The following is a 26,491-nucleotide window of genomic DNA, read 5'->3' on the forward strand; positions in this document are numbered from 1 at the left end:
TTTGATGAAAAAATGTAAAAGCTTTATTACAAGCAATTCAAACGGCTTAATTACAATATTTTCAGTGTACAGTTACAATATAAACAAAGAAAACACACGTTGCTACAGTTGTACTGGGTCTTTTGGAGCCGTACACATTAGTTTGCTTCGCAAACAGACACCAAATCCAGATGCATTTCTATACAGCATTTTCAGCAAAAGCGCAACAAGTCACATTCGCTGTGACGTGTTATCTATTTAACAATTCCAATGAAAAACTCGCTCTATTTCCTGTTAACAGTCACGTGAATGCTAACAGTCGGTAGTATTTATGGCTTTTCTGATATAGGTGGACAAAGCAACATTTGAGACATGATACATAAAACTGATATTTTGTGGTCATTTGTATGATATACTTGTATATAAAAATTAAAAGGGTAAGTACATTTGTCACACATTCAATCTCAAGTTCCAGATTTGGTGCCAGTGGTTGAAACCTTGTTGAGTCTGCCATTGTCAAGGCTTTTGATGTGGTGTCAAGAACTAAAAAGCTCTCTAACATTGTCGACCCTGTTAACAGCTTTAAACCAGCCGTCCTTGCTAATTTAGAAACTGTAAAAAAAAGAAAAAGACAAGAAAAAGTCTCCAAAAACCCCAAATGTTCATGACAGGATCTGCAGATAACTCACAAAACTGTTAAAGTGCTTGCATCTACAATCGGAAAGCCATTGCACAAATTTGACCAGCATGGGAGGCATGAGAGGAGAAAGCCTTTGCTCTCCAGACCTGTCCTTTAGGAATTTTGAACTCTGGACACACGAGTCAAAGATAGAGTTGTTTGGCCACAATAAGACTAGACATGTTTTGTGTACAGACCAAAGACAGCTTTTCAGGAGAAGAACCTCAAACCAACTGTGAAGCATGGTGGTGGAAATGTTATTGTTTGGGGTTGCTTCGCTGCCTCGCGGACTGGGCAGCTTGCAGACACTGATTCAAACATAATTTCTCCATGAAGGAGTGTGAGGCCTCCTCTCTGAAAAGCTACAGTTGAAGGAAAATTGGGCCTTTCAACATGATAATGAGCCTAGGCAATAAATACAAGAAAACCCCTCAAACATCTTGCAACTGACAGGATTTTGCATGGACACCTACAAGATGTTACATCTGCTGAATGTGGGTAATGCTAGGGTCTGATGCTAACACCAAAAGTCTACTTTTTCTGTAAAATAATATAGGAATATTTTTGTTGAGTAAGTGATTAAAAAGCTAATTTTCTTTGTGGTGGTGTTCAGGTAGACCACCTTTATCAGTAGGAATTGGTATCAAAGAGGATCAAAGGTTAGCTTTCCCAAATATGTAACAAAAGCCAACCATTTCCAGCGTTCTTTTTCACATGACTGTAAATCTAAGCCATTTAACGATGTTCCTTTTCTACTGATCTTAAACAGCCCGAACAAGACATAAATCGGCGGCGAATTTTGTCAAAGCAGCCCCAGCAGTGTCGATGCGATTCAGTAGAACCCTGAATGTCACGCGAGTGTTGTGTGCTCCGACACCTTCAAGTGACAGGCGAAGAATCTGCACATCACCAGGTTTCCATATCAGTTTCAGAAGTCGGTAATTCATGTTTCGGTTTCCTCCCTGCCATGCTCTCCTCTCACACTCCTGCTGTAATACAGTACTTCAAAATGAGGTCGTAGGTTTCACATGGCACAATATCGCAAATCTACGTGCAGTCACAGCGCTCTCAGTGTCACAGTGGAGGAAAAGCAAAGTGGCTAGATTTGGCGAAAAGGAAGACGAAGCTCCGTGTCAGTAATCTGAGTAGTTACATGATCATACCTCAACCAGGAACGAATGAGCAAACACAACAAGAAACAGAAAGTAGTGTGATACAGCGCAGTCATAATTAAATTCTGAGAGTCTTTTAATCTAAGCTTCACACTTTGGATTGTGGTGCAGAAGGGGGCACATACAACGCTAATGGAGCTTTGTTGTTGAAGTGAACATAGTAGCCTTGGATAGGGAGTGTGAGCCTTTACTCACTAGTGCCGTTTGTGTAGTTGAATGACAACAATCAGAACTTATGTGAACTGCATGACTTATGTCCTCAACATTCACATGCCATTGCCGTCACTGGTGGATTTTAGGGTTTCCTGTACAAAATCAGTAATCCCCCACAGCTCTACAATGTCAGCAACGACTGACTAGACAGTCTGGAACAAATTCAATGATTGGTGGATGTCTGAAAATGAAGCTAAACAACTGATTTAACTCTACTGAAACATGAGATTGCGTAGATGACATGGGAGCTGAAAGGGTTATCTAAGATCGATTAATTCACACTTAAATCAGTATTGGTTTTGATGCAACCGGGCGAACACCCGAGCACGCTAACATACATTTCATTATTGACTGTGTTACTTCTGTTCTCGTCTGGTTAACCTCACAAGGAGAGTGCAACAGTGATGAAATCACTTTGTTTTGGAAGATTAAATCGAACACTTGTAACAGACGCAGCGCATCTGCAGCGCTGCCTACACAGACTTTCATTTCAAACATCCATGGAAGAGCGAAGCTTTATTCCTGATATTGAACTCATTCAGATCCTCAGTCAAACTGCTTTAAGGGGCTTTTCTGACACTGTTGTCACTAAACAACGGTTTACATTTCATTCCAGTCAGGGTATAACAGACACTATCAGCAACACTAAATTTGGAAACATTTGACTTGTACCATTCAAACCAACCCAGAAAGCAAGAGTTGTGCACAAATCTCTTTGGTCAGTGTTTACGGAGCCCACTGATTAAAAAAAAAAAAAAAAAAAAAAAGGTGACTCAACAGAAAAGTTCAAGAAAGTGGCCGTGCTGCTCTTTAATGGAGGTGGAGAAGTTTAACAGGGGAGCTTTCATATTCTTGTTTTTCACCAGACGCGAAATATACCATTTGAAAAACTTTGGGAAACCTTCACGTGACTTGTGTATGGGAAGGACTCTTCTTTGCCTTGTGTCTTTTAATGAGCAAATGAGGACATTACTGTCCCCTGTGGCCATATTTTCTTTGAACCAATTCAAGAACGTCTGGGGAAACGTTTCAGTTCAGTAAAATACTTTAGTGATGTGTTAATTTGGTTAATGTATATCCTCCCCACCTCCAATAAAGCGTAGCACACAGTTGACAAAGTGCTTGGGTCAAACCTTGCATAATTGTTGTCCAGCACAGTATATTCAAATACCAACATCCATATATGTGTTTATACAAAAGAGCACACATTTTTTTTCTTCTTTTTTTTTTGCATAAATGATGATGATTTTGCAACACCACTATTCTAGTTCAGTTTTAATTAGGTGCAAGTCACTCGTTTTAGGGATCCTAAACAAAGACCTAATAACGGTCTCACTGAGTATTAAGAGTTCAAAGATTAGAATAAATGCACTTATTTGAATCTGCATCACCATTGTTTGCCGAGTTACTCACATTGACTCTACATTATTCAGATTTTGGTTGCTGTCCAGAAATCTCTCTGAGTGTTTAATGACCTGGCAGGCGTGAGGAGACTTGGCCAGGTCTGAATCACTGCGCTAATAAACGGATAACGTGACCTTGTCAACAAACCAACACTTGCCAGCTGCTTTCACTCCGGCTGCCAACGATAAAAACAGAGGCTAAGACAAAAAAACGGTGGAAGACGGAGCTGTTTGATCGACTAATGTTTTGAATTAAACTTTGTCAGTGTGAAAATTGAAAGCTGAGTAAACAAGACAGAACGAAATGACACGATTTACTGCTTTAGATAATGGATTTAACAACTGACTTTGTTATTAACGTGCAAAATCTTTCTTTTAATGTCGAGCAAAGAAGAAACCTGTTAATGCTTCTTTTCCACGCTGTCATCTTTTAGGACTTTGCCGGCATAACCAATTTTGAGATCTTGGAAGGCTGGTTTCATCAGTCTCATCATACTTGCTCTTACAGAGTCAGGGTTTACAGAACTTTTAGGAGAATTTGACAGGTCATGCTATCCATTGTGAACACACTGCTGCTTGATATTTTGTTATGTAGTTATGATACAAACGGTTAAAACATAAATTATGTAATTTTCCAAGAGCAAATATAGATGATTAGAAAAACTTGAGTGTGAAAAAAAAAATGAATGTGTCCTACAGGCTCAATCCAGCTACTCAAAGTACCATTAAAGGGACAATTATCCAGATTACATATGGGAGTGTAATTACTAAATATTCACCTCACCTCAGAATATTATTCCCGTTCAAATGACTAAAAGTTTCAGGATGCAATTCATTTCTGAGGCTAAAAACGCAGTCGATGCTTGACAATTTACAATGTAGGCACAAGCAGAAATCTATTTCATGGTAACAAAACCATCGTTTAGGAACACTGTGTGACAAAAATGACAGGTTATAATGCAAACTTTGGTCCAGCTGGTTCCCACACAGGCAATGGCTGTGGTGAATGCTGTGTTCTAACGTGAAAGCCATAAGTGTTGCAGTCTTGAACGGTCAGAAGAAACAAAATGGGGAAATTTTGTGGACTGGACCCATTTACTTTAACCACCCTGGGTCTGCGGAGTTGATCACCCAGGGACTAATCATCTCTGTACAATAAAAACAACGTAAAAAGAAGCGAAAAAAAGTAAACGAGAAACTGTACAAGGCACATTTCGTATTTCCACAGGTCGACATGAGCGCAGCTGCTGTAGAAAGGAGTGCAAAATCCTGCCTCTTTGGGTGCATCACAAAAGCTCAGAGGCCATTTAGGAAAAACAGTGGTGCAAAAGCAAAAATCCAAGCATTTTAGAGTTCCTTCCTAAAACAGGGTCCGAAGTCTTTGAACGCGAGAGTCCAGCGGGATAAAAAAAAAAAGTCCCCGCAAACAAAGATGCATGGTACGATAAATCCAACGACACACACACAGATACACATCTTTATGAAAAATTGCTACGTCTGCTGGGTTTTCCAAAGGCTAAACCTGAGAGTGGTCCTGGCTGTTTGTACTGCCTTGCAAGTACATTATCCGTCCAAAGAGAAGGAGAAGGAGGCCCACGCAGAGCATCGCAACGGGCTCCGGGTACATGTGGGGCAGCAGGTTGAGTGGGATCACAGCCTCTCTATGTGCACCTGCCCTCTGGAAAACAAAAGATAAAGACAGGAAGAAAGGTTACACGAAAATATGCTGCATGTAAGAATGATTACACCAAGATTTAACACAAAATCTGTTCCTTTAACAGTCAGCAAAGTAACAACAGGAACCAGGGGTTTGCAATTTCTGTCAGGAAACCAAAAAAATTATTATTGATTTTAGATGTGACAGGAAAGTCCTCACTGGGAGTGTCAGAGATGGGGAGGAAGCTGAAATGATCAGCTCCTTCAAATATCTAGTGTTTGACAACCAACTTAAAAGAGATATAAACACAGAGGCATTGGTCAAACATGGACAGCAGAGGATTCATCTCCCTCTAATGCTAAATTCATTTTCTGTCCGTCCAGTGATTCTGTGTCGTTTTTATCAGTCCCTCATTCAAAGTCTTTCATCTGTTGGTTTATCCTCACGGATAAGAACAGTCTTAACAGGTGTTGTGAATATTTGCTCCAATATTATTGGACTTAGACACAGAGAGAGTTAAGTTTTCTATGGGAAAAACAGGTCCTGAAGTAGTCACAGTATTTTGAACACTTCTGGGCCTTGTTGCCTTGTTTCCCACTCTCCTGCCAGACTGATAAACCAAACTATGTAAATTAATCTGAATTTGTACAGTATTACGGTATATTGTGTACGGCATAGAGGATATTGTGTAGTTATTATGCATTTTATCATTTAGAGATAAAGAGACATACTTTTAATGAGAATATCTATTCAAATTCGTACATGTAAACTATTATAACAGATAGGGGATTGCACACAGCTGCCAACGTTTTCTTTTTTTTTCTTCTGTTTTTTTTTTACGTCTTTTGTGTTATGAGCATGTGGTGGTGTGCACGCTGCCAAATGGAATCGCCCTTCAAGGGCTTAATAAAGTTGTTTGGAATCTGAAGCTTTCAGATTGTATCGTCAAGATCTGAAATATTTGAAAGCTTCCCGTCCCTTACTTGCCACCACAATATTTAATTAAACATACAGTTGTTGAGTGTAAAGGTGGTTAGTCCTGGTTATGGAGAAAATGACTCTTATCTCATGCAGTTTTAACTGTGTTTGCCTGTGCAGTTAAGTTGGTGATTTTTCTTTTATTGTGCGTCATTTTTTTTTATTTGCCTAAACTCAACCGTCAGCTGACCCTTCCACTTCTGGGAACAGCACGTCCAAGTCCATGAGGGTTTTCATGTGCACGTGAATAATTTGCATGGTGCCGTTTGCATAGTGTGTTGTCATCTCACGAAATGTTCTGAGCGTGAGATCATATACTTCAAGCATCCACGTATACATACGGGGATCACTTGATCTTTGACAATCAAAGGGGCACACACATGCTGTATGTTTACATCCACAGGAAGCAGGTAAGTGTAGTTCTCAACATCCTGCCACAACTCTCTTTTGAGTCTCTCCGTCTCCAGGTGTGAGTGCATGTCTGAATGCACATGTGTGCTTCGAAGCATGTATTTGTATTTGTCCGAAGGCTTCTGATCTCTTCTAGTTAGCTTCAACTGTTCTTTTATTTAGTTTGGATCGTGTATTTTAACCGCATTTACTCAGAAAGTAAGTGTGGATGCCATTGTCATGCTGCACTCGTTGCCGTGACCACAAATGCCAGTGTGGCTGAATACACTTCAGTTTTAAAAAGAGAGAAATGGCCAAAGAAAAGGAATCAAATGCTTGTTGGATTACATGCGAAGAGCTATGCAATAACATCCGACACACCCTTTTAGTCACGGCAGTACACGTATTCCATCAGTGCTGTACTCTCTGGCTATGCCATCACAACCTGATGACTAATTTCTGCCACTGCTGCTGGCAGTACTTCAAAACCCAATCTGTTATCATCCTGTTGGGCCACCGTAGTATTGGAGGGGGAGGGGCCAGTATCTTTGTTTCAGGTCGCCTTATGGATTTACCAAAATTTACCACCCTGATGAAGCAATGTATGAATGTAATGTATGACCCATCCACGACACATATACAAGCGATTTGTGCAACCTGCTGTAGTTTTGGTTGGGACACACTGTACCAACCACAGCTACAGCTGTGCTTGCTGTCTTTTGCTATTTGCTCTCCGCATTTGACTGGACACATTTGGCAGGCTATTGACTGAAACAGGTGTTTTCCTTTCTGCTCAGTATCCCTACAGTTGACAGCTCTGTGCCGTGGCTTTAATCCAGCGGCAGCAGCAGCAGAGTCTCCCCAATAAGAGCATTGCCTTGGCATTACAGTAAAAGCACAAACACAGTTCCCTGGCAGAAGGCTGTGGTTGCACATGCAAAAAAAAAAACATCCTCAGCTACTACTGCTCCGATAAATAAAGGTTTTAAAATGAAACCTTATGCTGTGATTGAAGCATTTACAACAACAACTGAGGAATTTACAAGCGGGAATCATTTTTTCCGCTGGAAGATGGACGTCCTGTTTAGGCATTAAGCCCTTCAAAGCTTAGGGCAGCGCGGCCGGATGGACTGTACAATACCATCCAGACATCGACTGGCACAAAATAAGTCTTTAGCCCCAGGCAAAGCTGCACTCTGAAAAACAGGATCTTTATGGACGAGAGTGAGAGAGGAGTATCAAAGCCTGTGTGGTTTCAATCGAAAAGTGAGCCAAAAGCCACAAAAACCCCTAATGCCAGAGGAGGAAACAGGTGAGGGGAAGACTAGTTAACCCTGTAATGAATTACAGCCTGCTTTCAATATTTTTCTGACCAAGTCCAAGATGACCAAAGAGCTGCCAGAATTTTAATTTGAACAAGGTGCGATCCAAAGTTTTTGCATAGAACCAGTGTGATAAGTCTCACAGAGTCATTAAAAGAAGTGGAGAAAGAAATTAAAAGTAGAAGAGGCAGAATGACAGTAAATGTTTTGACCTCACATCTACCCATACAGAGGGGTCCAAGTCGCCTGGAGTATTAAGGTGCAACTTTATGCAGATGTTTTCTAATTGGTGCAAAAAGCAGGAATCCAGCAAATAATGCCTTTTTTGACTGTACCCTGAAAATAAAAAGAAAAGTGCTAATCTCCACATCTGGAAAAACACTTGATTCGTAGAGGATATTTGATATTTTTTCTTCTTTCACTGAATTTTCCCCAGCAATCATCAACTCATGAACTTCCTAATGCTAAATCAACATCTGAGGAAACGCCAGTGTAGGCAGGAGAGACGAAGCTAAAGCTGAGTGCTGATTTCCCTGAATCTCATCAAGGAACTGCTGATTTTGGCAGTGAAGTGAAGAACCAACTATCCTCATGTTGATTTTTTTTTTTTGGCCATTTGGTTTCAGCTCCACAACCTGAACGTCTGCCATCATCGTATATCGAGAGTTTGGTGATGATCATTAATTAAGTCTCCTCTATCATTTGGCAGCACGCAAGCATCACACATCAGAGCTCCGCCTTTGTTTTGAGGACAAAGTCACACTGGATTCTGGCCTGAACAACAACTTTAAAGCAGTTGCAGTTTTCCGTCAGTGATTTATTTTCTCATGTTACATAACTTTTGGCCTTTAGACAATTCATCAATATAATTTTTTTGTCATGGAAACACTGCCATTATTGTTATTAATGTTAATTTGCTTGCAGTGGTGTTCATTATATTCCACATTAGAGACTTGTCTCTCCTCACAGCAGCTTTGGATGACAGACCCAGTGTTTGTGGTTTTCAATTTGGCGGAGTTTCCGCACTCTTTCCTCACCTCACCAAAACTGCGGTAATGATTTAATCGTCTCGAGATGTTCTCCAGTTTGCAGAGTGAGGGAAGGGATCATGTTGGCAGAAGACTGAAAGCTTCTTTTATTTTTCCATGCTTCAGTTATTGATTGATGCACATATTAGTCTAGAGACACCATTTAAACAGGACAGACTGCTGCTGTACAATTGTTTTAAATGGTTGTATATGATACAACTAATTTTGTCCATGACACCTAGTTTAACATATATCAGTTTAACATAAATTTGATTAAATGTTCTGACTCAGAGGGTAAAATAATTAGCTAATTAGATTAACAACAGGACCTGATGTATCTGGGTGGAGTTGAGTCCATGCATGTGGTTTGAGTTTTACAACTGACCAACACAACATAAATCAAGAGGTGATTTCAGCTAATCTAAACCATTTTGACTTGCTGACAGCGCCAGATAAAGAGATATCAGATACCAGTGGAACCCCAGCGGAAAGCTCCGAGCTAAAACCTGCAGTTCCTCAAATGGCCACTTGAGGCTGGCTCCAAAAGTGAATCAATCTCCTTTACTGTGTTAAAGCCTAAAAAATTAATTTACGGCCTAGTACAAAAACAGAGCTAAACTCACCATTAGCAATAAGCATACGAATTGATACTACACTTTATAAGGACTCAAAGTTATGCATGATTAAAGGCGGGGCCACTTTGAGTGACAGGCATCACTCCCCCGCCTCAGCTCCATTCATGCTCCACCCCCTTTCTGGGTGTTAGATGATCTTCTATATCAGTCTCATTTGAGTAAGTTGCTAGATCGTCATGAGGACCAGATGTACGGAGAAAAGAGCTGACACGCAGCTACCAGATACTGAAAATCTCAGACATCTCTTTTGTTTTTAATGTCAAAGTAAATCAATTGATTTTAAATCCCTTAGTTCCTTATTTGAATGATTGGTCATATTTCACAGTCACAACAAGAGGTTTGTTTTCCTCAACAATCAGGAGCAGATGTGCTCATCAGCTGGCAATTTGCAGGCTGAGAATCTTATATGCAGCCAATTTTGCCCCCCGAAAAAAAAAAAAAAGGTCACAAATCTGGATTACATAAAGGAAATACATATACAGACACGTTGGACACACACTGGCAAATTGTTTCCACATTTGAACTCAAATAACCCCTTTCATGAGTTCAGAAAACCTGCAGCCACAAATTATTTTGCTGCCGTCGCTGCAACTCCGCCGGGCATCTGATGTGTTAATCCAGATAGCAAACACACATATAGTATGCATATGTACAGCACATGCAGCTGCACTATATGGCTACCCGGAGGTAAGGAAGTGTTAAGCCTATGGGACGTTTTGCAAAATGCAAGTACTGTAAGTTGCTCATCGATTTGAAGGTAGAGAGGCTGATCTGCAGTTAGACTTTGCAGACAGACAAATTTCTCATGAAGGGGCTTTTGAATTTCTCATCCTGCCGTCTTGCTCTTCGTTCTTTTTCTTACAGTGGAAACATTGAGTCAGCCCGTTCCAAAAAGCTCATGTGATTTTATTTGGTTACCACAACTTACTATGCTGCCTCTCAAAATAGCTCTCAAAACAAGGCTACACTTACAAGCACTCACACGCACACACACACACACACAATACAAACTGAGTGAAGCTTTGTTGTATTATTCCTCCACTCTTACCACCTCTCTGCTTGTAAGTGGAGCAGTGCAAACCTGCCCAAACACTAAAATGTTTTTCAGGGGATTTTTTTTGTCTTGCTTCACATCACCTACCATCAGTACCATTACTACTTATCACCTTTCTTGTAACATTTGCAACACTAGCCGAGTTGTGACTGCAAGAATACACTCCCGCAAATGTTAGCCCGCTCCGTGTTTAGTCCTGCGTCCTTTCTTGTAAAAGGTGTCACGACTCCGTCCTGAACATCCACCTGAAATCATCTCAGCTTCAGTTCTGCACAGTGAAATGTGAGCACCGTGTTTAAAAAGGACAGTTACATGTCGTGTGCGCGTGGTACACGGTTTCTCCAGAGTGAAATTGAGTTGTACTATCTTGTACGTGTGAAAATACGCCGCAAATACTTGGGTAACAAACAAAAAACGAGAGCCAAAAGGAGAAGTAGAATGCCAAGCTCCTCTTTCAACAACAAAAGTTTGGTCTGCTGAATTCTGTGATATCATGGCCCAGGGTTAGAAAATATTTGAAACATTTAAAGGTAAAAATGTTGCACACTATTCACAATTCGGTGTTACTACTTGTGTGACAACAGAAAGACGGTACCGGCGCTGATGTAACTTTATCCACTCTGTGAACAGGACAACAAAGTTCCTTCAGCTCCAGGGGCTGACAGCAGAAATCTGTGCTTTAATAGTGAATAAATCCTTTAATCCAAAGCAAGCGCTCGATTAAACTGTCCTTCAGCTAGCAGGCTATTAACAGGCAAATGCTTCAAACAAATCAGTCCTGCGTTCCGCTGATAGACACGAGAGGATGGTTAAACAAAAGTTAAAAAGTGCCTGTCTTTCTCCTGCTCTTTGTCTTCCACTCAAACACACAAACAGTGACACCCGACTGGTCCACAGTATTCCTCTGAGTTATTTCTGTCTTTGGGACAAAGGGCTTTACCTCTTACTGAAAGATGACAGCGTGTGTGTGTGTGTGTGTGTGTGTGTTGGAGTTTCTGTTAGTGTGCGTGTCTGCATTTGAACGTGTTTGTGTGTGTGTGTTTGGGCAGGATAATTAGACCTTGTGCTTTGCTCCCTCAGAGTTCTTTAACCACAGGTTTGAGCCATAATGAAGCTACACTGTCACGGACACAAGGCTGTTACAACACACACACACACAGATACACACACAGCAGGCATGGACACTGTACAGAGCACATTCGCAGATGTTTGAAAACAAACATGTGCACATAATCACACACACATTGTGTAAATGTTTAACAGAGGTAGAGATAGAAAGAGAGAGAGAAACTAGAGAGAGAGAAAGAGAGAGAGAAAAAGAGAGAGAGCAACTGAGGTTGAGGGAGGCTACTGAAAAACAAATTATCATTATTACCCTGCATGGTTTCCAGACAAATAACTAATCATCACTATATGCTTTGAATTATAAAGTTGTTTTTTTTTTTCAACCGTGCTTTGCTAATTTCTTAGGCAATAAAGTGAACTGAACCACAAGGACACACCTGCGTACATGTGCCAGCTTTTTTTCTCAGGTGATGTGAGTCACGTTAAAGCCCCTACAGCATGAAGTGATGCAGCTCTGACTCCTATCCTTAAGGTACTTCTGTCAACAGTATCGAAATGTTGGCAGCTCAGTATTCAGCATTAAGGTAATGACGGTTTGATAATAACGTGACTGCAGTGAAGTATCCCTGTGACTCACTCTGAAACTTGCACACATAATAAATCCACAATTTAGCATCAGTTTTTGCGTTAAACTGTTAAGATTCCTTGTGTAACAACATGATTATTATGTTAACCTATTCAAGGGGACAAGCATTCACTTAGTAATATTAATGTCTGCTCTTCAAGTCTAGTTGGGTCTCTTTGGTGATTGCTGTGTTATTAGTTATTTGCAGGTATCTGGTTGGTAATAAACACTGACTGTATATACTATTGACTGAACCTTGAAAATGAAGCCTGAAGTGGCTGGGCCCGCGGTCGCCATGTTGGATGTTGAGACCCACCCACCCAACTCTCTGCTACCTGTTGGCTCAGGCTACCACAGGGAACGCCCTTAATTATGCAAAATTAAAAAAAAAATCAACAAATGAGTTAGAAAAAAATTCAACTTAATACAGTTGTCATGAACAGTGAAATAAACTATTGAGACCAAAACTTTTTTTGAACCAGGCTGTAAACATGTTTAATAATGCTGTAAAGTTGGGCTTTTTAACATGGGGGTCTATGGGGATTTGCACCCTTTTGGAGCCAGCCTCAAGTGGTCACTCGATGAACTGCAGTGCTTTGCCGGAAGCTGCCGCTTGGTAATAAATATGCTCCTTTTAACCTGACCTAACCTTAATACCACAAATCTCCATCTAATGATGATGCCTGAGAGAAATCCAGGGGATCAAGTTCATAAAGGATCATCACCCGGGAACCATAACAAGATGTACAATATTTTTTTTGACAACTGACACCCAAATGTTAAAATGTTTTACTGAATAAGTTAAGCTTTTCTCAGCTGAGGCACAACAAGAAAAGTCTGAGTTTCGCAGTGGTGATCCATGAATGTGAGTCATGCAAAGTTTTTGGCTTTATCCTCTGTGAACCGAGAATGACTCAGCAAAACCTAGTGGCGATCAGTGTTATAGTCACAATTCCCTTTCTCACAAATTTGTAATAATATGTCCTGTTAAATAAGTGTAAACTTAATTTTTCCTTCGGTAGAATGGATTACATGTCAGGGGAAGTTTTAGTGGAGCAAAGCATTCAGCCGGAGATGTTCAGGAAACAGCCACATCACATGCCTGAATTACCCTAAATTCATCCCCGGCTCGCCCAGCTGCACTGGAGCCAGATATGGTTCACTGACCCTGTTAGACCTGTTTGACAACCGTGCCAAGTTTGTGGAATTTTGCTGAAATTTTCTTTAACTCAGACACTCCGCCTCGGAAGATGTAATCTAAATGTGTCTGAGGCCACATCACACATGATGACGCGCTAAGACCCCCAGCGAAGGTTGAGAAAAGCTTGGGGTGTCCCTGTCTGGAATAGTGATGCGATGGCTCATCTAGAGTCACGACTAAGCTGGTGGTCTTTGCTGATTGCTTGCTGCCGTGGTCACGCATGTTGGCCATAGACAGTTCAGATGACTGGCCACTTTCAAGTTGAACACAGAGGTCCGGGGTTGGTTCCCAAGGGGCTGATCCACTCTCTTTTCCATAGATATTTCCAGTTTTCCAGGTTTGAGTTGGAGCATGTAAATCTCATCAATGTGCTTAAGCCTGGGTCACATGTAGTGTCTCACTATGACTAGTGATGGTTTAGAAACGCTCAAAGTTGTCATCTGTGGTCTTAGACGAATGCTTAGTGGTGCGGTCACTCGTTTTGGCCATGCGGGGTTCAGATGGGTAACCAAACCTTGCTGTTCAACATGCATGAAGATGAAGCTTGAACAGTAATGGGAGGCATTTAGTTCTTAGAGTGATATAAAATGACTGAATCCACCCTGGAATAAGATTCTTGTACCAACATTAAATTAAACTTGGGTTTCTGAGGTGGTGTACACGTGTTGTGGCCTCAAGTACTTAGCCATGTGTCCACATAGTTTAATAAATGTTATGGATGGCTTAAAATTCAGTTATCATTTTATTCAACTTGACTGTACTACAACAAAACTTGTCTTGAGGCTTTGAAATCATGTGTAGCCGAACATGTGCACTTGTTCACAGACATACCAACACCTGGCAAGAGAACAAGGAACAAGTCACAACGTTCCTCTTTATCTCCCTTCTCATTGTTCTCTCAGAAAGAGCAAACTCACATGCACAAGCACTTCCCAGATACTTCTGCAACCACGGTTTGCCGCTAAGATACAGACACACGTGGAACTACTTCTCTTCATGCCTTAGTGACAAACGTTGAGTCACACACTCATCGTGGACCTCTCACGGTTTCAGCGGGCTTTCCTTGCATGACTCTTTTCTGAATTCCATCTTGCGGGGATGTCCACATGTGGAGGAAATCAAGCTCTTTGTGATACGCTGAGTGGTAATGTTGAGTGCTTGATTTCCATATGCTTGTACGCCTAGCTTAATGTTCACAGATTGTAATGATAAAACCAAACACTGAAGTGATGCACTGGAATTTGATATTGCTCACACTGTTTTCCTAAATTATATTTTGTGTCTGATCAAAACAAAAAAAAAATCATTGTTTTTTACCAAAAAAGTCAAGGTATGTAGGATTGTTTTTTGTTTTGTTTGTTTGTTTGTTTTTTGATGGGCTCATGTAGCTTGACTTATTTGCTTACTGTCAGTGCAACTTGATAATGCAGCACCTGGGTTACAGATTTAGTGCAGAACAGCATTTCCTTTGATTTTGCATGCATTTGGGGCAAGAAATAGCCACGGGAATTAGTTTTTGTCTTGTGTTTGATTCAGATTTCCTGTAAGAAAAAGTGCAGCATGAGCACAACAAAGTCAGCTCAGACAATATGAGCTCTCAATGGCAACACAGTTCAAATACTGTTTAATTAACGTCTCTCAGAGAAGTTAAGGACATCGTATTGATATCTACTACTATCTAGTAGTTTCCCAGGACAAATTTTAAAATTGAGATCTCAAAAACACTATATGGATTTGAGGGTTAAGTGGCCCAGGATGTGTGTGTTGGTTTGGTTGAAATGCATCAGCAAGACGACTGGAAGGGTTAACTCTCTTCCTCTTGGCTGCTCATTAGTCACCACAGCGGTAGAACTGCCAGAAGCATATTTCTGAAGTATAAAGCTGCTCAGAGGGAGACTTTTGAGACTGAGGGAGCATTTTAAGCTCTTTGCCGGCATACAACAGTCCTGTCATGCAGCGTCTTGACTTTGTTTTCTAACCCACTTTCCTGATGAGATTAAAGTGAATTCAAAGTAGCTTTTCCCCTCCATCTTCCCAAAGCTCCAATCAGCTCTTTGATAGAGGAGTAAATAGAACTGTGATGATGCAACATGCAGAAATGTTGCCAAGGAAACAGAAGCCAAGAGGAAATTAAGTATTATTGCTGCTAAACAGCTTTACAACTGCACAATTCAGAGGATTTACACCCCCTACAATAATGTGATCATCTCTTTGGTGAAGCAATAATCAGACGATGTCGTACTCCCAGAACACTTTCTTCATATTTTCAAATCTGAAGTCCTTTTTTAATCTTATTTTAAGCAGTTTTGGTATGGAGAAAATATAGGTCACAGGGGTGACACAGCAATAAAGCAAAGGTGCAATGTGGCTTTTACAAAGAGGTTCATGTCGATCACCACCAGCTAAGGAATGAGCGGCTAAACTGCTGCTCTTGAGGCTGAGCAATAAGCTCCACTTTTAAAACGTGGGGAGTTCAAGAGATTCTCTGGATCTCACCACATTTAAACAGCCAATTTGTACCACTAAGTTTTGTTTTCCTTTCTCTTCCACTGCTGGAATCTGGCTGAGGCTGCTGCAGAGGAAAATTGAGCTTCCTTCCCCCATCTGTGCTCAACAAGTCCGTCTCCTGCTCCTCCGCAGTTGTTGTGATGTTGATGTCTCCATTTTTTTTATTTTTTTTTATCATATGGCTGTGTTCTTGTTTTTATGGGTTTTAACTGCAGCGGTTACTGTGGCATCTGGATTTTCTGCAGCTTCAGGCTGTCTGCTTGGTTATTTTCTGATCAAAGGTCATTTCGCTTTTGTCACCCCAAGCACTGTGGAAATTACCAGCTGGTCACAGGCTCCTCTCAGATCACGCACATGCATTTCAGAGGGCCACTTTTGTTGATAGTTGCCATGCAGAACACTGTCGTTTCACTAAACATTCACATTTAGATTCTCACTGTAATGGGACTTAATTTAGACAAACTATGATAACTTAACCCGGTAATGACAAAAGGCAAACTAACCACCGTCTACTCTGTCAGCCAATCAGCTTCTCTACGGCTGCTGTTGGATGTTGAGCACTTTGGTCAAGAGCTCCAGAAATGTCATACCCATGCACACAATGTCTGTGATCACTAACCCGTTGCACGAGAAGCCTGTTGTAGTCGTCTCCAATGCGTCGGAGCTCTCGTCCCAAAGCCTCAGCCTGCATGTCCCCTGCGTTTCGCTGGCGCGGACTAGAGGGGTTGAGAGACTGTCCTGCAACAGACAGTAAAAAGAAACCACAGAATTTTATATGATGTAAATACATCGATCAGGCATAACATTATGACCACCACGTTACGACCCTAATATTGTGCCTCTAAAACGGTCGTGACTCATCGGGGAATGGACATGGGTCTTCTGAGGGTGTGCTGTGGCAACAGTTTGTTGTTAGTGGGGTCTTTGGGTCCTGTGGCACCTCTGGTCTGGTCTAGGTGGGTGGGTCTGGTCTAAGCAACATCCACACACCAAAGGTTTCCCAGCAGAACACTGTACTGTCACAGGACGGTCAGTGTTATTCACTTCTCCCGTCGGTGGTCATAATGATGTGGCTGATCGGTGTACGCAGGTATGCGAGAACCATTATGCCCAGCGTGCAGCTTTATTTCATACATATTGGAAGCTTCTCAGGCAGAATGCACGCTCATCTGCGCTTCATTTGGGCGTAGCATAACAAAACGCAATCACACAGGATCTGCAGCTTTATGTGTGGTTGGGGGTGTAGACTTGAAAACACTGTGAAACCTCAACACTAGGATTATTTAAATTTGACTAGTGACACTGAGAGAAAACCACAGAGGAGCTAAACTCAGTGGAAATATTTACGAAATCGTGCTCCTAATGGTGGCTCATTCATTGTGCCTTATACCAACATCAAGCTATACATCACTGGGCCAGCAGTTTAGACTAAAAAAAAAAAAAAAAAAAGATCAGCTTGAATGATTCATCCTTTTTATGGGACAAATGATGGTGACATGCAGCACAATAAAGTGCGAGCACAGAACACAAAAGCAGCACAAAAACACATGGCCGGAACAGCAAAATCCTATTAGCAGTAACAGTTTAGGGAATCAGATAATAAACAGACATAGCAGAAACAAAAAGCTAGACAAACAGAGTGTGACTCAGTGTTAGATTTGACCCATCTATGTTTATTTGATGTAGTAAAAGATGCTCACGGGGATATAACAGTTCATCAACCACAGGAGATGTAAATAAAGTGAATGATAAATGAAGTCATCCTTAAACCTTAATGCTTAATGCGAGATCTTTGCTCATACCTGTTCTTAAATAAGACCAGATGGGGGGATAAATTCAAGGAATTCATCTGTATCGTGTCAAAGTCTTAACCAGCTGACCGGGCGAGCGTGCATGTGCGTGCGTGCATGTGCGTGTGTGTGTGTTTTCGTGGTTAATCTGTTGTGTTTTCAATCTGAACTAGAGTATGACTACGAAAGTCTCTGACCTCTTACCGATCTCCGCTTATGACTCATGCACGCCGTTATGAAACCCAGACTTAATATTTCTCACATCCTCCAATATCGAAGAGGCCAATACAGCAATAAATCCATCACGCTGCACCCAACGCTTCAGAGATATGGAGATAACGGGAGAGAGAGCACCTCAGCGCCCTGCGAGAGGCGCCACGGACTGTGTTAGCATATGTAACACAAAACATCTCATCGAAAACAGTTATTTGACTAAACTTGTCAAGTTCAGAAGTCTGAATGTTGCACGTCTGAATTCTGGAGATGCTGAATAACAAAACCAGAAATGAGCTCATCAACCGGCTTACACAAATATTTACAGATAGAAGATAAGGATGCGGTCTAAAGTAAAAGTCTAAAGTAAAGTCTAAAAGTCCAAACTGATTCTTATATTCAGTTATTTCCTGATAAATCTCAGATGAAACTAAGTCACTTGTTAACAAACTTACTATTTTTTGATCAGTGGCTTCAGCCGTGTTAGAGGCGTTGCACTGACAACCACGCTCTACAGACATTTAGGAAGTTGAATGCTGTGTCACGCATTGCACATGGATTATTTTTGTAATAGGACATTGTTTTGAAACTGACCTCAGTAGACAGAAATATGTTGATCCATATATTACTCTGACGTATTTGCGCAGTTTTCATTTTCTGACGGTGGCTCACAGTGTTGCGCTGGCTAACGGTAAAAGGTATGCAATTAAAGAACGTGGACTTGCTCAGTTCAAAAAGGCTCTTGTTTATCCTGAATACATAATGTATTAGCCCAACTTCACGCAGTCAGTAGGCTTCGCCCAGCTCAGCAGCTTTGATTTCTGTCTGAAGCCTATACGCAAGATCAAAGCCTCAGGCAAAATCTATGTCTGCGCAGCCAGCCCAGAGACTGAATTATAGACAAAGAATGCATCGTAGGCGACTGTTCCACGCTCAAACTGAAGAAACCTGACTGCGCTGTGAGTGTGATCTTCTTGTTGCACGAGGAGGAAGTGCTGTGACACGGAGCAACAACAACAAGATGATTAACTGATCCTCCTTAAGCCCCTGCGCTCTATCTCATCCTCCAACACACAAACAGGCCAGCCATCTTGATAACTGGGATTTCTGTCTTTTTCTGTCTTTCTTTTTTTTTTTTTTTTTGCATTGAGGACAATGTACAACATGTCGTACGATAGCGTATGTGTGTTTATCTCCTCTCGGTCCAATCTCCTGATTGTAGCGCATTCATTGAGATGCAAAGGGTTTCTGTCTACATTTTACAAAGGACCTGCAGGCCTATTTTGACTGCTAAACGGTGGGGCCTATTTTGATTGGCGTACTTAATGAATGACACGTAGAGACGCGCGCGCGCCGGCCTGTTTTGACTGCTATCTCATCCGGCTGCCGGCAGTCAAGGAGAATAAAAGAGACACAAGGCAATCAGTGAAGCTAATCACTACTATTATAAAAAGCACATAGAGCTAACAATACGCTGGGGCTCGCGGAAGTTTTATTTTACTTCTTACTTGCAAAACACCACTATCTTTAGAATAAAACAGACTCAGATATGTTTGTGGTTGGAGCTGTAGTGTCGAAGGAGAGGGTTCAACGTAAATATAACCACATAACTTTAAGAGGCAGGAATGTTTCGTCACCTGAAACCACGAAAAAAAACAAACTAGTAAAATCGAATCAGGACGAAAGAAGAATGTCATCGCAAAGTGGATACATTTGTCCACCAGCACCAAGAGGGGATTTGGCGTGTTAGTTTTTGTCTTTTTCCACAAATCTCAGGCTCCTGGCACAGTTTTGTTTGTTACCAAGCAACGGGATAAGCAACTTTAGGCGAGGTGTTGATTGAAACAAGTACACTGGAGCACTATTTTAGATAGCTGTTGCTGGAGGTGACAGACACGCATGTTTTCTTCAGTTTAGGACAAAAATAAAGAGCAACAAATAAAAATAGGGTCTAGGCTGTGAGAACTAAAGTAATGCTGAAAACACTCTCACTCAGACTAACCGAACTTGATTTTACTCTGTAATGCAGACAACAGCACGCATAAATACACACAATGAAATATAAAATGTGGATGATAAATTAATGTTGTTTTCATTCTTGACCTTTGGGACTTGTGTGATGTCACTAGAGTTGCTGGAGCCTATCCCAGCTGTCACTGGCCGAGAGGAGGGGTACACCCTGGAGAGGCCGCCGGTCCATCGCAGGGCCAACACAGAGACAAACAACCATTTACACTCACACCTAGGGTCAATTTATGGTCACCAATTAGCCTAACGAGCATGTCTTTGGAGGTGGGAGGAAACCGGAGTACCCAGAGAAAACCCACGCAGAACATGCAAACTGCACCCAGAAAGGCCCAAACCCGGACCATCTCGCTGGGAGGCACCAGTGCTAACCATCACGCCACGGGGTTGCACCCAGTTCCTAATGTCATGTCACACCGACTCACTGATTGGACAGTTCTTGTGATGACACGAGGTTTGAACCTTGAATTTTCTCATGGGTCCAGAAGAACCAGACTGATGATGCGTGCACACTATGACCAACAAAAGCAACAACTCTGTCACCGTTGCCAGAAACACTGTCACTGAGACTCTGTTCGAGCGTCACTCGAACGCATCGTCGCCCACGGGGGTTGTGGGATGAGCATTAACTGTAAATTTAACATGGCAACGGGTGAACTGACCAATGCTGAAGCCAGATCAAATAGCCACTTGAGGCTGGCTGTGAACCTGAATCGATCCCCATAGACTGATAAAATGTACCACAAGTTTTATATAATTTACCCATTTAAATTTGATTTAGGCATAATTAAAGGCGCGGCTGCTATTAGCGACTGACGACTGCAGTCTGAGGTTTGTAGCTAAGATGGCGACGCCCAGGGCTATCACACAGAGCTTCAAAAGTGCTGGTCAGAAATCCCATGGGTAATATCACAGAGGATGGAAATTCCCAAGAACCACACCTTTGATTCATTCAGAAACAATGTACATGTCGATAGTGGACGTACGTGTCATACTTGTATCTCATCTGGTTCTTCCGGCATATGACACGGCTTCACATGTTTCACTCTAAAAGCTTTTAAGAAACTTAATGGGGGTGCTAAAACACAATCAATTATACTCATCAAACAGAGGATGAGAAGCGTCTAATAATGGCCTGGTGCCTTCTGCAAAATAAACACACTGATAGCTGTTTGAAGAAATACAGCAAAACCATTTCAGCTGCGAGTGTGCAGCTGTGAAGTCATTCTGCAATGTCAAAATGAACCGTCCTCGTTGGCTTTGCAGCTGGCCGATTCCTGAATCATTCCTACGTGTGACCATAAACACATACACACACCATTGTCGGGTGTGGCCCTGCAGCTTGAGCCAGAAGTCAAGACCAGTCTTCCTTCCTGTAAACTTGACTCAGCAGGATTCCTTGAAAACTGTGAACAGAAGGCAACAATCCAACATACAAATCCTCAAAGATAACAACCTCAAGCTCTCAGGGTGAGAGGACAGTGATTGCATGTGTTCGTCTCCAACAGGCAAGCATGTGACCGTCAAAGTTACTTAATTCAGGATTTGGAAGTAAGGATGCAACTAATGTTAAGTGGTTTGATTAGTTGAGGTTTTACTTATTTGTGTAATACGCTTTTAGCTGCATGCTTCGTGAGTAATGGTTTCCCTCTGAGACTTGTTTTTTTCGTTTTTGATTTAAATGTATCCTGTTGGGATTCAAGACGTTTTCCAGCCTCAAAGGTAGTAGACATTACTCAATAGGAAGCAGAGTGCTACTACAATGGAATGAGTACATGTGAAGTCAGTAAATCAGAGCGTGAAGGGAAATGAGGCTTTTTTACTCATCTGAGAAAAGTGCAAATGCTTCAGAGAAGTGGAAAAATGAGTAAGAGCTGGTAGTAAGAAAGCAAGGTGGGGGGACAAAAACATCCTGAATATGTTTTTGTTCATGTTTTTACTATCTCTGTCAACGCTCAACACGGGCTCTTGCTCAAACCCCCGAATCTTTGATAAAGGAAGCTTCAGGGACCTTGTGTTGAGCTCCTATCTGGTTTCATATTTCTGCTGCACACCCACACAGCAGCAGCAGCAGCCGCCAAATTTCGCAGTGAAAACATCCAGATTAGCTTGTATTGGCTGAATCAGGCGGGTAACTTTCACACTTAGCGGATTTTAATATTGTAACAGGTTGTGTACTCCTGTGTTTCGACACTGAAATAGAGGCTTCTTCAAACCAATTCTTGGCGACAAAAGGAAGTAATGGGAACATTATTTCAGAGTCAAATAAAAACATATATGTTATTTTTATTTATTTATTTTTTAAAAAAAAAAACATTGTGACGAAATCAAACACCCATATGTCTTATACCATCACCTCAGACTGCAGCAGCAACATAGAGAAATACTTTCTTATAAAGCAAACTAGTGCACGAATGGGCAGTTTGGACACTTTTCGATAATAAATCAGTTGTTTGAGTTTGTTTTCAGATTTGGCTGTCATGCCATCACGTGCAACAGGACTGTGCAGTGAGAAACTGTTCCGCCAGCGCGCACTCAAACTACTGGTGGTTTATCATCGGTTATGTATGCAAAGTGCCCGTGCTCACCGTGATGGTGGTGCGTTCCCGGTCCTCCGCCGTGCTCCGCAGCCATACGCTGCAGGGCGTGTTGCATCACCTGGCCGGTGAGACTCGGAGTCTGCGTGGCTATATCGACCGTCACTGGCCTGGGGGAGAGTGGGGAGCTCGGCAGCGAGTCGCTTTCAAAGGAGAAATATCCACTGGAGGAGCGGCGAGGGAGGTGGAAAATTGTTCGAGTGTGAAACACGCCTAGCCTGGATCGGGGTCTGCACCAGGACGGCGAGTCCGACTCTCCTTCTCCGGTGGAGCTCCGCTCCCTGACGTTTTTCGATCGAGATGTTGGCGCTGAGGCTCCAGCGGCACCGACGGGCTGTGGATCTCCTTCGCTGCCCTCTGATGCCGTTATTGCGGTCGAGCCATCGGTCGGATTTGGTGGTCTGTTGGATGAACAGAACGGCACCGTCAGCCTGGGCTTTCATTACTTTGACGGAGCAGCCTACAGCCTCACGGATTCGCTGCATCTGGAGCTGCAGCGGCATGTGTCGCAGCGCACTGACGCGTCCCGGCTCAGTAGATTTCAAATTGTCCTGTAAAGCTGTGGGATTTCTGTCACTTTAATATGACGAATTTCAGACAGTCGCGGCGAAACTGATTGACTTTTTAGAAGGATAAGTCAATGCGCGCCAAGAATGACCGATTTTCTGAAACCTTACCATATTCTAGTATACTTCCCACAACAGCTGATACGAACAGGAGCGCTAGGAGTAGTGTAGCGACTATTTGACAAGTTAAAGTGCACCGAATGTATTCCTGTTCAGGCATTACCCATGTTTCCTGTCCAAACAGGCCGCCTGGTGCGACTTCATTGTTTGACAGAAATTGCTGACTGCAACAGATCTTGTGTTCACTTTGGGAAAAACATAATCCGGCATGAAGGAAGCGGCTGGAGTAACTTCTACTGCGTCACAGACAAACGCACAGAGTCAGCCTGGAAGCCTGATGTGTTTAATAATCGACCTAAACAATCTTTCGGTTTGATTTGACGTTTCTCCGTATTCGCAGTTAGCGAAGAGTTTATGGAATCGTGCTTAAGTACAACTTGGGAACACTTAAAGTGGTTTGCACCGTCAACAAAGCTCTTAAACATTTGCCATTTCCCCTTTTAATAACCTAAAATTTAGACCCTCGGTGTGACGCTTTTACTAAAGGGAATCATTAAAATGATCCTTTGTAGCAGCGCTTCCTGTTTGTCCAGAAAACTTCAGCGCACGGATTCCCAGCGGCAATGACCCACTTCGGTGCCCAAATAACCTTAAATCAAACCCCTTGGTTTCCAGTCCAAAGTCCCCATTTACTCGTTAACACACTTTTACACACTTTTAAGGGAAATCTTGACCATTTTGCTTTTTACGCATGTTTTACGCACAGACGAGAAGCCACAACAAGCGCCCATCAACCGGACGCGACAGTTCCTTCAGCCATGTGAAAATGTTAACTTTTCCTGTGGGTTTCGGTGCAGACCGGGGCGATAGGAGGGGAGATAATCGTGGAGGCGGCACACAGAGAAGTGGTTGCCTACTGACACGCAAAGGCTTATTGCCAAGAGGGAAAGGCAGACGGAGAGATGGGCCGGTGCCACCGAACCAACAAACTCGGCATTTGATGAGGTGCTAAACGTTTGACGAAATCCGCTCTGCACCGTCATCGAGTTAACATGAAGAGGGAGGTTGTAGTTTGTGGGCGACGGCAGAGCAGTCTCGCCAGATATATATTTTTTAAAACTGACATTTCAGATTACGCGATAAGGTTTCGCTTTACTATTAAGACCAAAAAAATGTTAAAATAGTTCAGCAGCTGTCACATGGAAGGTGCGTGCCCGGATTGTGCCGTCTGTTTTGCAGCTTTCATCTTCAAAACTAAGTGCGTGTGCGCCTCCCGCAGGACAATTAGCCAACATAATCTACAGCAAATGAACAACTACGATTACCCATTCTCCCTAAGAGTTCTAAATCCTAATCTAAGAAAAACTGTAGGTGAGCCAACCCTTAAAAGGTCTTAAATCCATAACCTGATAAATGAAAGTGCGGATGAAAAATGTCACGTCGCTGATCACAAAGTAAAACGTCCAGAAATAAGCTCTTGTGTTTTGTTATGGAGCAAAAAAAAAAGCTATTGTCGCACAAACCGTCCTATTATTGAGCGTTTCTTTGTCACACAAACTGCACACACTCACTATTCAGGAAATAAATCCCACTTTATCCCCTGCCTCCTCGCAGACAAAGCGACTTTTACTGGAATTGACAGGCCGTCATTTAGACCAAGCGCAATCTTTATCCCGGGTTGAAATGCGATCTCATTCCAGCGGGTTAAGAAATGGAGCAGAAGCCGGCGCGCTGCTTTGCCAAAATACGCCGCCGAAGTGAGAGGATCGCTGCAAAGCGCACACCTTAATCCAGTCCCATGTAGTAGCAGAATAATAGGAAAAAGTCTCTGTAAGCCCTGACTGTTGTATTATTATTACAATTATATAATAATAATAATAATAAATCACGGTGTGGTAGTTTACTTTTGTTTTCGGGACAATGTTTTACACAAGTTGATACTTCTTACGCAGATTACAGGACATGTCACAGTAAGACAAAGCATTAAAATGACACAGCAAAGCTGTAATTATCAATTTCCTGGCTAATAAAAAAAAAAAAACAGTGCCAGAACACATTAGGTTGGCGCAACTGCGTCTGTATGCAGCGTGACAGCTGACAAGCCGGTGAGCACAACGAAACCGCACACGCATAAAGTATCTGTCTGCACAAACACACGCACCCTCCATCTGCTCCCTGCGCCCACACTCACCTGGACGGACGTCGCATCTCAGTGGCGGGACATCGCGATAGCATCACCGTAGCATCCGCAGACCGAAATGAGGCACCTCGCTAACTTTTAAAAAATTAATGAAAAAGTAAGAATAAATCCAAGGGTTTCGGCTGAATAGTGGCTAATGATGGAGCACAGGATAAATAGGAAACTGCGGGCAGCGCTGTCTTGTTTGCTCAGAGCTTCCCTTCCTCCACCGTCCGTGTTATACTGTAGACTGGAACGCGCTGTGCTCTGGTGATATGATTAGCTGAGATGCAAAGATCCACCTACTTGTGGGTGTGGTTTCTCTTTTGCTCACTGTTGTCTCTGTGCCTTACTACAATTTATGGCTCTTTATCTCCCTCTGTCTTTCACAGCAAGCCTTGTCTCCCCTACCACTCATCTAAAAGAGCCTCTCTTGGAACTCGTCTGTCGTCATAAAAGGGCAGTGAATACAGAAGTTATATCACATCAAAACATGTTTTTTTCTATCTCTTCATTCGATGCCCGTTATTTTCTTTCTGTGCACATAGCTGTGTTCAAATCACGCATGTTCATTTGCACCAGAAAGTGACTTTAATTTGTGAGAACTCCCAGACTTCCAGACCAACAACATCCTTCATTTGGTGTGGGGTGGTTCATGAGGACTGATGGCTGAGACCTGCCCGAGACACTGCTCAGACACCTATAGATGTTGGTGTTTGGTTGAACCATCATTCACTTTGTGTTCTCCTGTTTTAGCAATCACTGACTCCAGTTCACAGTACAAATAATACTGCTTTACTGACTGCACAGTTCATTTAATTTGATGTCATAAACTGACTATTTATCCCTGGGATTTCCCTCGGCGTGCCTGGGAAAGCAGGCGAGGACTAATAGGGGTCCACATTTTGTCCTTCGTTTGAGCCAAACTGTGACAAATGCTCTTATAATTTTATCACCAGGGTTAAGTTTACAAGTGAACTTGCAGATTTGTGGGTTTTCTTTGCTCCGTGAGTCGTGAAGTCCGCTACAGTCATCGTAGTGCTGATCATTCTGTCATTCAAAGGTTTCAGTTACTGGGCGTCACCTTCCTCTTCGTGTACTTCTAAGGTATCAGTTTAGTTCTTAGAAGACTCTAAATGTGCTGAAACGTTC

At 42.2% G+C, this 26,491-nt stretch overlaps 1 protein-coding gene across 1 annotated transcript; it reads right to left on the bottom strand.

The window, feature by feature from the left end:
- On the bottom strand, positions 1-25,781 carry bcl2l11 (BCL2 like 11). The gene is made up of 4 exons (XM_047603684.1): positions 25,352-25,781; positions 22,526-22,935; positions 16,529-16,647; positions 1-5,124 (listed from the first exon to the last, which is right to left on the bottom strand). Exons 1-4 carry the CDS (start codon positions 25,393-25,395, stop codon positions 4,963-4,965), a joined length of 735 nt encoding a protein of 244 aa, XP_047459640.1. The 5' UTR covers positions 25,396-25,781; the 3' UTR covers positions 1-4,962.
- Positions 25,782-26,491: the final 710 nt, after the last annotated feature.

The sequence above is a fragment of the Mugil cephalus genome, chromosome 13, assembly GCF_022458985.1.
Source record: "Mugil cephalus isolate CIBA_MC_2020 chromosome 13, CIBA_Mcephalus_1.1, whole genome shotgun sequence".
NCBI classification, from domain to species: Eukaryota; Metazoa; Chordata; class Actinopteri; order Mugiliformes; family Mugilidae; genus Mugil; species Mugil cephalus.